This window comes from Paramormyrops kingsleyae, chromosome 10 (assembly GCF_048594095.1).
Source record: "Paramormyrops kingsleyae isolate MSU_618 chromosome 10, PKINGS_0.4, whole genome shotgun sequence".
NCBI classification, from domain to species: domain Eukaryota; kingdom Metazoa; phylum Chordata; class Actinopteri; order Osteoglossiformes; family Mormyridae; genus Paramormyrops; species Paramormyrops kingsleyae.
Window position 1 is genome coordinate 9163237 of NC_132806.1, and position 14138 is coordinate 9177374.

At 46.6% G+C, this 14138-nt stretch overlaps 1 protein-coding gene across 1 annotated transcript; it reads right to left on the reverse strand.

Annotated features, from left to right (window-relative positions):
- Nucleotides 1-2197: 2197 nt before the first annotated feature.
- reep2 (receptor accessory protein 2) lies at nucleotides 2198-12626 on the reverse strand. The gene is made up of 8 exons (XM_023833881.2): nucleotides 12403-12626; nucleotides 8993-9065; nucleotides 8232-8308; nucleotides 6419-6539; nucleotides 6225-6338; nucleotides 5977-6133; nucleotides 4771-4922; nucleotides 2198-4393 (listed from the first exon to the last, which is right to left on the reverse strand). The coding sequence occupies exons 1-8, from the start codon at nucleotides 12432-12434 to the stop codon at nucleotides 4316-4318; spliced, it is 804 nt and encodes a 267-aa protein (XP_023689649.2). The 5' UTR covers nucleotides 12435-12626; the 3' UTR covers nucleotides 2198-4315.
- Nucleotides 12627-14138: the final 1512 nt, after the last annotated feature.

A 14138-nucleotide genomic window follows, 5' to 3' on the forward strand; every position in this document is an offset into this window, starting at 1 on the left:
CACCCATTAAGGCAGCTTATATATGGCTGTTGCTCGCCTTAACCTACGTTCAATACCGCTTTAACACACAAGGCCTCCGCAGAAGGCGGCATTATGACCTCAACGCCCAATCATTCCCCAAGCAAGGCAGTCATTTCGTTCACAGTTCATACATGGAAACACCTTTGCGCCTTTCGGCCGGTAAGTAAAAAGTCGCAAATCTCAGTACGACCGCTTATTGGGAATTAGACATCAATCAGAAGGCGAATGGTGCCGCCTTGTGGTCTTAGGTGCTCACTGCAATTACATTATTATTGTCCTCGAGACTTGAATAAATATTTCTGAAAGACTATAAAGCATGGAAGTGGACGTTTTGTAATTTGAACCATATATAATGTAAACATTTTGCTGTAATGTGGGTAATGTGTGAACATTTCAGGGTGTAACGCGACAGCGCAAATCCACCTTATCTGAGGAGCAGCGTATTAAAGCAGCGGCAATGAAAGAAGCGGTGTGTACATTTATTTCGCTGTCAGGGACAGAAGGGTAAGGCTCCCCCAAAGGCTTCAAAACCTGAAAATTTCATGATACGGAGAAAGCCTATGCATTTCTGATGGCACATATAGTGATCGGTTTGATGCATTTTACTTCAATCGATTGTGGACTATTTCGCTGTACTTAAAAATTTGAATTTTCCATGAGTGGCCGGGTTTTTTATCATTACAAATTTATATAAGGAAGCGGGGAAAAGTACAACGTCAAAAGGTTTGTATGATGTAAGGCTTTTTTTTGTACAATTGAAGTAGCTTCCACTGAATACAATGTATTAAATTTTAAAATAAATCTAAGAAACTTGGGGGAAATTCGGGGGAAATTCGGTTTAAATACACGCCTTCCAAATTGGAAATTTATACTTATACACTCATAGCCAAAATCACCCACACCTCTGCACTTCTCTCAGAAAATCGTTGCAATTACAAATGCTTCGGTATTCATTGTTTCTTTTCTTTACACTGGAACAAAAAAAAAAATCAGAAAAAGCTCAAACGTGATATTCCACACAGAACTGGCTGGACAACATTATTGGTATTATTTGTACCAGTCTTATTTTGCCAGCTGCCGATTCGCGATCTCTCCACAGCTTTTGACGGAGATTGAGATTCGGACTCGCTGCTGGCCACGTCACACCTCTCCAGTGTGTTGTTGATCCATTCCTAAGTGCTTTTTGAAGTACGCTTTGGGTCATTGCCCTACTGGAAGACCTATAACCCCCGACACATACCCCGCATTCTGACACTGATATGATGCTGTGGTTTGCCAAAAAGCTGGGTTTTTTTTTTGTTTTTTTTTGGTCTCATCTGTCCACAAGACATTCCCCCAGAAAGATATTGGATTCCTCAGTAAGTTTAGGCAAACTCCAGTCTGGCTTTTAATGACTCTGTCAGCACTGGGGTCCCCCCTGGGTCACCTGTCACTGAGTCCCATTTCATTCAGATGGTGAGGGACAATGTCAGCTGGAACAGTGTCACTGTCTGCAAGTCGGCTTGAATTTGCTTGAAAGGTGACTGAAGATCTTTATCCACCATTCGAAGGATCCTTCATCACAATCTTCCACCAAGTTGTCTCTCCTGTTCACGTCAAGGGAGGCTGGTCACAATGCCTTGGGTTGTAAGCTTCTTAATGACGCGACACACACTGGACCCAGGGACGGTAAGATCTCTGGAAACAGACTTTTAACCTTGAGGTTGTTCCTGCTTTTCCACGATTTGGGTTCTTAAATCCTCAGACAATTCTTTTCTTTTTCTCCATTTAAACTGGTTGCTAGTGTGACTTCCATATTGCCAGCACCAGTGAACTGTCACAGGATAGTTTAAATACAAATGAATAAAGGTGCATCCCATTTGAAATCCAATTGTTCCTTATACTCTTGAAAAAGCGCCAATGATATTATCCAGCCCATTTCCGGAGTTCTGTACGGAATTATCAGATTAGACATTTTCTCTGCTTTTTTGTCTTGTTCCAATGTCATCAAAAGAAATAAACATGTCAGTACTAAAGCATTTGTAATTGCAACCGTTTTCTAAGAGAAGTGGTGTGTTTCCTGAATGATGTGCACAGTGCCAGTATTTTTGGCCATGACTGTATGTTCAAGAGATGTAGGTAGGAAACCCTCAAGTCATACTAGGTCCCCTCTGTACAAGAGAAAAGGGCAAAGACAAATGGTTATTGGTTGTTTATTGTTAGCACATACATGACCATAAAATTAAATGACCAGTATATCTGGAAAGCAGGTTTTCCAGCACAAATCAAAACTATTTATGATACGAGTCTCAATAATCGACACAAATAATATTCAAAATGGAATACTTAAAATTCTTCACACAACAGTGCTAAATTTCAAATTAAATATAAACATTAGGATATTGAAGTTCCAGTGACATGTGTGATCAGGTAAATGAAACGTATTCCTACCTCCCAGATGTAGTGAATTAAAACCCAAGCAAAGGATGGCAGAGTGGTGCCATATGGGCCCTCACTACCCAAGCCTGGAGCTGCGGGGTCCTGTGAGCGTGATCCTCCGACTGCCTGTGCATTCAGATTTAAAACACTGCTTCAAGGTATAATTTAATGAGCTTAAAACAACCTCCAAATGGACATTTACCGGCTAAGCCTAAGTGGACGAGACTGGCTCAGACACACAGGAGAGGCTCTTAGAATTGCAGTGAGAGGATACTTTGCAGAGGGCCCAGATCTGCAGGGGCAGCATAGGTCATACCCCAAGATAAAGATTAAAAACACACAAATCTATACACTTTCAATGTCAGAGCTTGTTATGAATCAGAAGCTCTACTTTGACAAAATCAAAAGTGATCCATCAAACACAAAGAAAAACACAACACTGTTAAAAGAATAAGGCAAGCAAGCTAATTTATACAGTCAGTATCTTACTATTTACACTTATTTTATAGTTAACTTAGAAACTTGGTTTAGTAATGTTTGTGGCGCCACCTGCTGCTCTTGCAACGAATTGCAGGCGGGACAGCCACAACATAACGCAACACATCATGCTTTCAGTCTCCATTCCCCAGCAAAGACCACCATAACATGCCTCCCTCCTCTACCAAAAAAAAACCCCCGATATCAGAAGTCACAGGTTGTGCGATGAGCGGAGTAACTATTACGCAGATCTTTAGCTTACGTACAGCTTCCATTATTTAACTGACTGGCTCTGATAATCTGATTGCTTACAGAAAGCTTATAAATCGAACCTCACACTAATATATAGTAAACGGCTTACCAGTGCCCCACTCTGCATAGTCAGAGGGAGCTGATTTTGCACATTTAGGAGACTAAGACAATTAGAGAGCAGTATGGCTGAACTCTCCCGTTTCATGAGTGTAGTTGTATTATACCAGCACTGCGCACCCCAAGCCACACCCATCTCTCACACACGAGGGACGTCCAGCGCCTTCACAGTAAGTTAAGGAGCATGCACTGATTACAGTGATGCACTGTGAAGGTTGTAAACACACCAACTCCCCACCATATTCTCCAATGGTAAACCCACCGCCTGAACCCTGCCGCTCAGCTCAGTTAACATAGACCTCTGCAAACGGGCCCTTTTGAGCCACGTCGCGCAGGTAGAGAACAGAAGTAGCCCCAGGGAGCAGCAGATGTGGCCCCCCCCCGTCATCGATCAGCAAACAGATCCCCGCCATCTTCCTCACGGACACGCCTTCCAAAGGATTAGCTATAGACAGACAGGGAGCCGCATGTAGAAGTTTCGTATTTGACATTTAAAATGCATCTCATCTGAACTACTGCTGATCAGGCAACCAGAAAGCAACTGACCATAGTTTGCTACACCTCGCCTTAATGTCACATGCGCCCCCCCCCCCCCCCCATGGCATCTGTCCCACTTCCCTAGTGTTTAAGATGCCCTGGTTAATAAAGAAAGACTCAGTGCAAAATGCTGCACAGGACATATTTTTGTGAACAGTCCACGCAAATTGAGAGAGCTATTTAAAAAAAAAAAAAAAAAATGTAAGCAGGTGCCATGCCTGATCTGGCCTTAAGGGGGCAGCAGAAGGCAACCCACCTCCCCCCCCAAAACAACAAGCCCTGCTAGGAGTGTAACAGGGTTGGCCATACAATTAAATCAACACAACTGGCTACGAAGACTTCCAAAATTCTTGGCTATGTATGAGAATGAGTGTTCACATGAGTTTGTGTGAGTGTGTGTGTGTCTGTGTGTGTGTGTGTGTCAGGCGAGGAGGAGAAAAAAATGAGGACAAGCAAAGCTGCCGAGGGCTGTGTGTGTGTACAGGAGCCCAGCTCAGGGTGTCTCTGCACTGCCCCCAGTGGCAGGAGTGGTCTTCTTCTTTGGCTGTTTCTTCAGAGTCTTTGTTTGGGTCTGGGGGGGGGGGGGGGGTGGGTTGCACACAAGACAGAAGAAAAGAATGAATCAGAGAAAGAAAAATAATTTAGGATAATGAATGGATGAGGGGAGGCTGAGACAAGAGCCGCTTCTGTGAGAAATGGGTGAGCAGATGTCATCGTATGCAAGTCCACCTACTGGCCGCATTCCTGAGGCGGCACGCAGCCCTGCAGTGCGATTCCCGGCACACGGCCCGGCTGCGCAGCTGACAGAGCGGCTGCGCACTCAGACATCCCGCAACATCCAGGGACAAACATCTTTAACAACGCTGAGCTGAAGTTTCACTCTGAGTTAAAGTTAGGGAACCAAAGCAAGTCGGCAGACGTGCCACACGCACACACGGGCACGCGTACCTCTGTCTTGGCGGTGGCTGGCTTCTTGGCTGCCTTGACGCTGGCAGCTCGCCTGGGGGCTTTCTCCGCGGCGTCCTCATCCGACTGCTCCGGCCGCGTGTCCAACTGCTCGCTGCCGTGATGCGATTCGTCAGAGGCGGCCGTGGTGCGGGCTGCAGAGCACGCGTGATGCGTTCAGAGCCAGGGAGAGATCATGCAAGTGCTGGGAGAAATGGTGATTTACCACCGACTACAGGGTCATTCTGGTTCAACTCAAAAAATGGGCCACGCTCGACCATCTCAAAATCAAACCATTTTCTGGCATTTTGTTTGCCCCTGCGCAAATATGAAAAATTCAAAATAGTGCTGTATCACCAATTTAAGCACTATTATTGTGACAGGACAAACCAGCAAGCACCGATCACGAACGCCTACGTGTTTCAGTCTGCATGACATCTCTGCTCTGTTTGAATATCCCACTTTTGTGAATCGTCTCAGCGGATCTCAGCTTAGAGACTAGATCTTGAACTAAAATTAATTGATTTTACTACCACTTAACTATATTCTTTTAAAAAAAATATATATGAATATATCGCAGAGTAAGCATCTACCCGACCATATCGCGATGACATCACCTGCCGCCAGCTCATGGCTCTCTCACCTTCCCCACACACGTATAAAACCGTCACATCCGGCCTTTACTCGCACGTGACGCCCACACCCCAGCCTGACCACCAGTCAGGGTTTACCTCAACCTCCATTTCCGACGCTCCTGACCTCCCCGCCGTCCTTAACCACCTCCGCTTGTCGTAACCCTTCAGCACCGCCCGTATCACTGCCCCCCACAAGGTGGCGCTGTTCCCATCTCAGTGCCCATTAGGCTGCCTGCAGACTTCCTTAAAAACTCTCCTCACCCACTTTCCACACTAAAAAAATGGCCTCATTAAAGGGATCCCATGGTACCACAACAAAAGCATGTTCTAACCCCCTGGTATATCTTCTGAAAGTTGGACCATGGTATTTTAACAGCTTTAATACAGTAATTCACCAGATCAGATTAACTACAACATTGCAGCATTCCAAGAAAGGAGCTCAAGCATCTAGAAGATCATAGTATTACTGAGTAACTGGTTCCCACGTGACTTACAGGACCTACAGTTTGTAAAACCCTGAGCAAAAGTACAAGGACACTTTTTGGAAGGCCGATGGGCCCCCATAACTCCCCACCTTGGCGCGGGACAGTCTTGCGGGGCACCACGCCCGCGTCGTCGTGCGATCGCATGCGGGGCTCGCAGCCATGCAGACGCAGCTCTTCCTCGTCGCGGATCAGCGTCAGGTCCTGCATGCTGAGGCTCCGCAGCTTCTCCGACAGCACGCCCTGTCCCTGCAGAGACGGGCACACCTCAGCCCAGGCACAGACACGTGGCGGGGGGGGGGGACCCATGAGCTGACAGACACGGGGGGGGGGGACCCACCTTGGTGGCAGCCGTCACGGCGGCGTTGGCCGCCAGGTTGAGGCCGCGCTTTCCGAAACGCATCATGGTCTCGTAGCTGCGATCCCGGGCCTGAGAGATGTATTCATCTATCTCCTGGAAGGCAAGGGGGCACGGATGAGAGGGGGGGGGCACCGCAGGGCTGCAAGGGAGCAGAATACCAATAGGAAGCGGACCTTCTCTCTGCTGGACAGCGTGGGGTGTACAAACTTGCGGTAGAGCACGCTAGAGCCCTTGGTGTATGGGGACAGCAGCCAGATGACAAAGGCGATCTTCAGCTCAAAGTAAAATGGGAACCTGGAGAGAGAAGCAGAGAGAGAGAGCGATCAGGGGAAGCGGGCCCAAGGTCAAAGGTCAGCATGTGACACCCACACCCAAAATGTCCACTTGTCCACTCACTCACTATGTTCATTACATAGAACACTCACTAGGCAAAAAGGGCACAGAGGTTGATGCATTTCAGACATTAGCGGATGTTACGCAAACACATAATTAGGTGCTGGATACCGGCATTTATCGCTGCCGCAGAAATAAAAATCAGAACATCCCCTCTACTGTGAAACTATAATGCTAAAAAAAATTTATCTTTATTGTATATTTTTTAGTTTCATGTTTGCACTTCTTACAATAATTGTCCCACTGGGACAATAAAGGATCAATTATTATAATAATGAACATGCCAGAACAAGCACACCAACGTTGCTGTTTTTGGATAAGTACGTGTACGTTGTAAATGACATGCCTCCACAATGTTGAAATAAAACAAAACAAATCTTTACAAGATAATTCTGTGCACACAGACAACTATTTACGACATACCTGACGATACTGTATCCACCTATGCAAGCAGGCCGGAGACTTCAGCTGTAACCATGGCATTTTATACTAATCTTCAATATACCGCGATATTAATTTGCTTTACTTGGGTAATGCTAATGCACATCAAACACATTAAAACGATCTTTTGGCGTTTAAAGCTGCAGCAGCCTGGAACTTGTTAAAGCTCACGTGCAAGTATTCCAGAAGCTACTTAACACTGGTTAACGATTACATCTCAGGCTGAGCAAGAGTCTCCCAAATATGGTTCCGACACTCACATGACAGACCACAATGCATGATGGTCTAAGTCATCCACTGTAGGGTACAGCTTATGTACACTATATTTTGGAGTGCCTTGTGCCGATTTGTAGTGCACTGTATAGTGGGTGAAATTTACAGTTGAGAATTTGAACAGCACTACAAAATGGCCGACTCCCAACAAAGTGGACTATGTGGTGGACATTTCCATCACAGCCTCACTGAGCACCAGTGCTTTGCACACCAATACACTGGTCAGCTTGGCTTCATTTCCAATATTCAGCATGCTAAAGGCACCAGATTTACAAGCAGATTTTCTAGGTCTATCAGGCCCAGGGATGGATTTATGCATAGGCTATAGCCCACATGATGCATAGGCTATAGCCCACATGATGCATAGGCTATAGCCCACATGATGCATAGGCTATAGCCCACATGATGCATAGGCTATAGCCCATAGCCCCACCCCACCTAGGGAATAATGGAATGGTCAGTTAAATGTGCAACACCCGAGTGTCCATGCTGATGAAAGCCTAGGGCCCCCAGATAAGTTAATCCGCCCCGGTTAGACCCACATATATGCAAATGAAGCATGTGACAGTGGACGGTTCAGGAGCTCATCCCACAGCTGCACCATATAACTGACAATGGGAGAAATGAGTCTTTGAAAGGCACAGTGGGTGAAATCACTGCATGGGAGCCCAAAGGAGCTAGCAGGAAGTTGGTTAAACCAATCAGCAACTGCGAGCATGTGTTAAGCCCGCCCACCATGGGCTCACAAGCCTCGATCCTGCAGTCATCAGCCTCAGGTAACCGGCCTCCCTTGACGACCAGACTGGAATGACCTGGTTTCTCCACAGTAGTGTCATGTGATCCACATGGAGACAGCCTGGGGGGGGGGGGGGCACTTACCAGGAGAGGACGATGTCTGTGAGTGTCTCTGCTGTGGTGAAGAACGCAAAGACTATCCAGTACATCATCCATTTCACCTGTGGAAGAGCCACATGACAGGGTGTCACCTAGGCAAACGAAAATACCCCCGCATGCAAAAACCGCAGCAACGAGAGACGGACCGTTCAGGCCGCCTCCCTCCCCCCACATCCAGGAAACGCGTGCAGCAGACATCCTAGCAGCGAGAAGACAATGCAGATCAAAGACCTTCCCCATTGTGGCATTTATAGTAACATCCCTGCTCATGGGATCATATGACCACAAAGCTGGGGGCGTCAATGGGACAAACACAAGAGCATAGCAAGGGGCCCTGCCTTTAAAGGCGCAAACGGCTGCTTATGTTCGGGACACAAACATTGGCTCTAAACATGGCTTCCCTTCCTCATCACCCCCCCTCACCCCCGTCTGTCTGAGCAACTGTTCCAACTGTGGGGTTTCCATGGCAACCAGCAAAGTGGGGGGGGGGATGCTGTCACACAATGAATCAGATGGTGCGCAAGCACGCATGCGCAAACACGCACACACACACAGACACACAATGACACAGGACGAGCCAGGAAGTTCACTGCAGTCACGGTCAGCAAAAACCTCGAGCGGCCATTGTCAGGATGACAATATAATCGGTCTTGTTTTCTTTATTAAAAAGACCCAAAGAGCCTGGAGTTCTCCACTCATTTAAACGCTGAGCATCGAGAGAGAAGCTGGCATGCAGGGATACTTACGTATTCCTTCACATTCTTCGTCTTCACTGCCTTGTATGAGGAGTAGGCAGGGTAAAGTGTCCCAAAAGCAAGCCTGCAGGGGGGGGGGGGATGGGGGGGGATGACAGCATCTGCTAAGAGAAGCGTAGCAAGAGGCGACCGGGGCCGACCACAGCGCTCCATCAGAGCCGGCAAAGCAGCCGTCCATCTCACCACGGCGCTCAAGACAGGGCCGAGAGCCCAAGCTGCCTTCGCTGCCTCACCCGAGTCAGGCAGAGGCATCCTCAAGGCTGCCTGCCTTACCAGCAACCTGGACATGAAGCCTCATCTATAGGATAAGTAACAGGGGAGGGGGGGGGGCATAACTGTTTACAATAATCCGTCATCTCCCATGAGAGTGCAGGCTGACCTCTGGGCAATCCCCAGACATAGGGCCTCCAAGGCAGACGAGACAATACCATCAACATCACACTAATACCAGGTAAAATGTACTCAGCGATTACCTACACTGTAAAGCAGGTAAAACTGCCAGTGACAGTACTCAGCGATTACCTACACTGTAAAGCAGGTAAAACTGCCAGTGACAGTATTCAGCGATTACCTACACTGTAAAGCAGGTAAAACTACCAGTGACAGTATTCAGCGATTACCTACACTGTAAAGCAGGTAAAACTACCAGTGACAGTATTCAGCGATTACCTACACTGTAAAGCAGGTAAAACTGCCAGTGACAGTACTCAGCGATTACCTACACTGTAAAGCAGGTAAAACTACCAGTGACAGTATTCAGCGATTACCTACACTGTAAAGCAGGTAAAACTGCCAGTGACAGTACTCAGCGATTATCTACACTGCAAAGCAGGTAAAACTGCCAGTGACAGTACTCAGCGATTATCTACACTGTAAAGCAGGTAAAACTACCAGTGACAGTATTCAGCGATTACCTACACTGTAAAGCAGGTAAAGCTGCCAGTGACAATACTCAGCGATTATCTACACTGTAAAGCAGGTAAAACTACCAGTGACAGTATTCAGCGATTACCTACACTGTAAAGCAGGTAAAACTGCCAGTGACAGTATTCAGCGATTACCTACACTGTAAAGCAGGTAAAACTACCAGTGACAGTATTCAGCGATTACCTACACTGCAAAGCAGGTAAAACTGCCAGTGACAGTATTCAGCGATTATCTACACTGTAAAGCAGGTAAAACTGCCAGTGACAGTACTCAGCGATTATCTACACTGTAAAGCAGGTAAAACTACCAGTGACAGTATTCAGCGATTACCTACACTGTAAAGCAGGTAAAACTGCCAGTGACAGTACTCAGCGATTACCTACACTGTAAAGCAGGTAAAACTGCCAGTGACAGTATTCAGCGATTACCTACACTGTAAAGCAGGTAAAACTGCCAGTGACAGTACTCAGCGATTATCTACACTGTAAAGCAGGTAAAACTGCCAGTGACAGTATTCAGCGATTATCTACACTGTAAAGCAGGTAAAACTGCCAGTGACAGTATTCAGCGATTACCTACACTGTAAAGCAGGTAAAACTGCCAGTGACAGTACTCAGCGATTATCTACACTGTAAAGCAGGTAAAACTGCCAGTGACAGTACTCAGCGATTATCTACACTGTAAAGCAGGTAAAACTGCCAGTGACAGTACTCAGCGATTACCTACACTGTAAAGCAGGTAAAACTGCCAGTGACAGTATTCAGCGATTACCTACACTGTAAAGCAGGTAAAACTGCCAGTGACAGTACTCAGCGATTATCTACACTGTAAAGCAGGTAAAACTGCCAGTGACAGTACTCAGCGTTAAAAAACAAAAAGTATTCAGTAGCACAAGCAGAGCAAAGTGTTCATAGAGCTCAGCGCTCCCTGGACACCAACCCAGCGTCACATGTCACCCACCAACCCGGCTGGGTGACTCCGCCCCCTCCAGGGCACGGAGAAGCAGATAAAATGACTCAGCTCTGCCTGAACAGTGACTCATCTCCCAAACCCAATATCACCACTTTTCCTAAGTGATAGTAGCCGTTTATAGACCAATATCAATCGATCCCCCCCACCAGACAGCAACAACAGAGGATCCCTATTAAAATACACAAATGCAATAGAAGTATATATGCACTGAGCACCGGTGCTGTGATTGTATAATAATACAACCCATAACAGTTTGAGGAGACAGACTTGATTAAATGTACTATAACCGTTTTAACTCTTATTTAATTCTTGCTTTGGCTGAGACCTTAACCCAGTGGCAGGGAACCGGATCCAGGTGTGGGTGTGGGTTTTTGGGATGGCATCTCAATCAGCCAATAGCAGCGGGACCCCTGGACTGGAGTTGCGAACCACTGCTTCATTACTGGCTGATTGAGAGGTCATCCCAGAAACCGGCTCCCACACCAGCCCTCCTTGGAACAGGTTCCCCGCCCCTGCCTTAACCCATTGGACCCTGAAGATGACTACGGTCACATGTGGCAGCAGGGCAAGCAGCCAGGGGTGAGAGGGCAGGGGAACCAGCTAATTCCATGTCCCTGGTTTTTCGGTGGGGGACAGAAAAGTCACACCTAATCCTCAATCAATCCCTATGCTGCATTTGATGTAGTTTAAAATGCATCATCAAGTATCAGTTCTCATTTGAGAATCAATTCCTTTTTAATAGCACACTGGTATAATTTTTTTGCAGACACAAATAAAGGACGCTGTCTTCCCTTTTCAAGCCGGAGGGGATCATCGACACATTCAGGTCAGATAAGCGGCCCCGCGAGTGCTGCTCCAAAGGACAAGCATGGCGATGCGGAGGCCTGGTGCGGCCGCACGGACCGGCGTAGCTGGGTGCCCACCGCCGTATAAAGGCGTCAAAAAACACGCATTCATCACGGCGCGGCTCTAAGGGGAGACAACCTCGGGTGCATACACGGCACGCCGCGAAAATAAGGTCTCCAGAAGGAGCTTCCATACAGACCGAGGCCGATGATTCATAAATGCCAGGACGCTCGTAATGCCAAAACGGTAAAATCCCTGGATAGGCGCACGACCGTAACACCTAATATAAACTAACACTGCGCAACCAGCAACGGACTAGGTCCAAAGCTCACGCTCCACCAACAAACGGTAACCATCAACCCCTATCTTTTTACGCTGGGATTTAAAATGATATGAATTCACACGCCGTTTGCAATAAATAATGATGATGGAATAAAAACAGACGAAACACTAAACTGGTCGAATTAGACGCATGCATGAATTTCAGTTTTAAAGCTCGATTTCTGTGTAAGAGCATTTTAAAAGCAGCAAGTGATTAATCCATCAACACTAGCAGGCTGGCGTTAGCCGGAGATCAGACAGCTGCAGAGAAGTCGTCTGGACAAGCGGGCCACCGCAGACACAGTGGAGCGATGCTATGCAGATGGTACACTTACACCACTATCCTTGAGATGATCCACGACACCATGTTGATAGGTATAGGCGTCTCCCTGAATGCAGACTGTATCAGCCCCCCATACTTCCTGCCGAGCTCGTTATCTTGGTGATGCGAGACAGGCGGGTTCGGGCTTTACTGCGCTTACTCACGCCGCGGCTCCTCGGTACATCGGCGGCGGACCTGCGCTTCTCTTAAAGGCCGCGCACGCCGCCCTCCGTTTGGCCGACGGAAAATACCCGTCAATTCAGAGAGTTAACAGAACCTTTCAGTGACAGAATTTCACTTACGATGCTCCACGACTCATCAAAATATTCATACAGCGATACATACATATAAAATGCATATCGTTTTTCATCAAGGCTAATATTCGTGCTCTGTTCAACGAATAGCTTATGGTAATTTAGTTGAAAGCTCAGTAATAAGGTTTATTGCGAACACTGGAGAGTGGCCTTGAAGCCTCTCTCGGCCCAACCCAACATACAAAGGTAGTTAAGACATTTCAAGCCATATTAGATTTAATGTCCATTCATTTTCTTCATTAAAAACCACATTCCACAAGTTTCCTCTACACTCGGGAGAGATTCTGGTTTATCAATAGCTTGAACTTAAGGTGACAAGTTTAAGGTTCATGCAATAGCAAACAAATCCTATTTGACAATGATATAGCAAAGTAAATGGGGTAGCACTGTTGCCTCATAATTCCAGGGTTATGGATTTGAGTCCACCTCCATTTTCTGTGTGGAGTTTGCCTGTTTTTCCTGTGTCGTGCGGGTTTCAATCTGCAATCCAAAGATAGACAGACTAATGTATGTACACAGGGTCTACTCCAGCCTTAGGTACTATGCTGCCCAGAATACGTTCCAGGTGACCCTGACCAGGATAAGTGTTTGGAAGATGGTTGGATATCCAAATTAACACATTGTTTATAGATCTGATTAGCTCATGCTTGTGCCCGGGGACAAGATGATCTCACACCCCCACCCCCACCACATTTTGATGGTACACAGGCCGCTGACTGGCTATAACACACACACACAGCTATGTCCCATCCGCACCCAGCAAAGAGCTCTCACTAAAGCATCCATCATTTAAACAAAATACAGGCTGAGTTAATGGGGAAGCCCCACCCTCAAAATTTAGTCCCATTACAGACTTAATGCTTTGAATTTGTCTGTTGGTTAATGTATAACAGACTCATTATTTAATGATCTCTAAGTCAGATTCACATGGGAAATGCCTGGCCAGTCCATCGCACCTCTGCTGTCATTCTCTCTTTGTCGTTTTATTCTTTTCCGAGTATCTGACTTTTGACTAATTACCAACTTGACAGCTGATTGGAGGGGGAGGGGCCAGCTAAATGTTACACTTTTGATGTTACCACCGCGTGACAGACACTTTCTGCATTATAGGGAGGGAAAATAAAGTTCTTTCCAACCATTATGTCAAGGAGAACAAGATATTTTTATAAGCTTTTATGTGATTTTTAAATGCAATACAAAGTTTTCACAAATATCTATTTCTGAATTGTTCCAGCAGATTATCCAAAAGTTAGAGGCCCCTTTGGGCCCCGCTGGACCCAGGACTTGGGGATAATGGACCTGGTTCCCCTCCATCAGCAGCCTTGCATGCTGGTAGGTGGAACACACTGGGTCTTCACAAGATGGTTCTGGTCACCAGAACCAAAAGTAATATCGTCCTGGGTATCAACGTTTCATGGCAGAATAAGTGCGACAA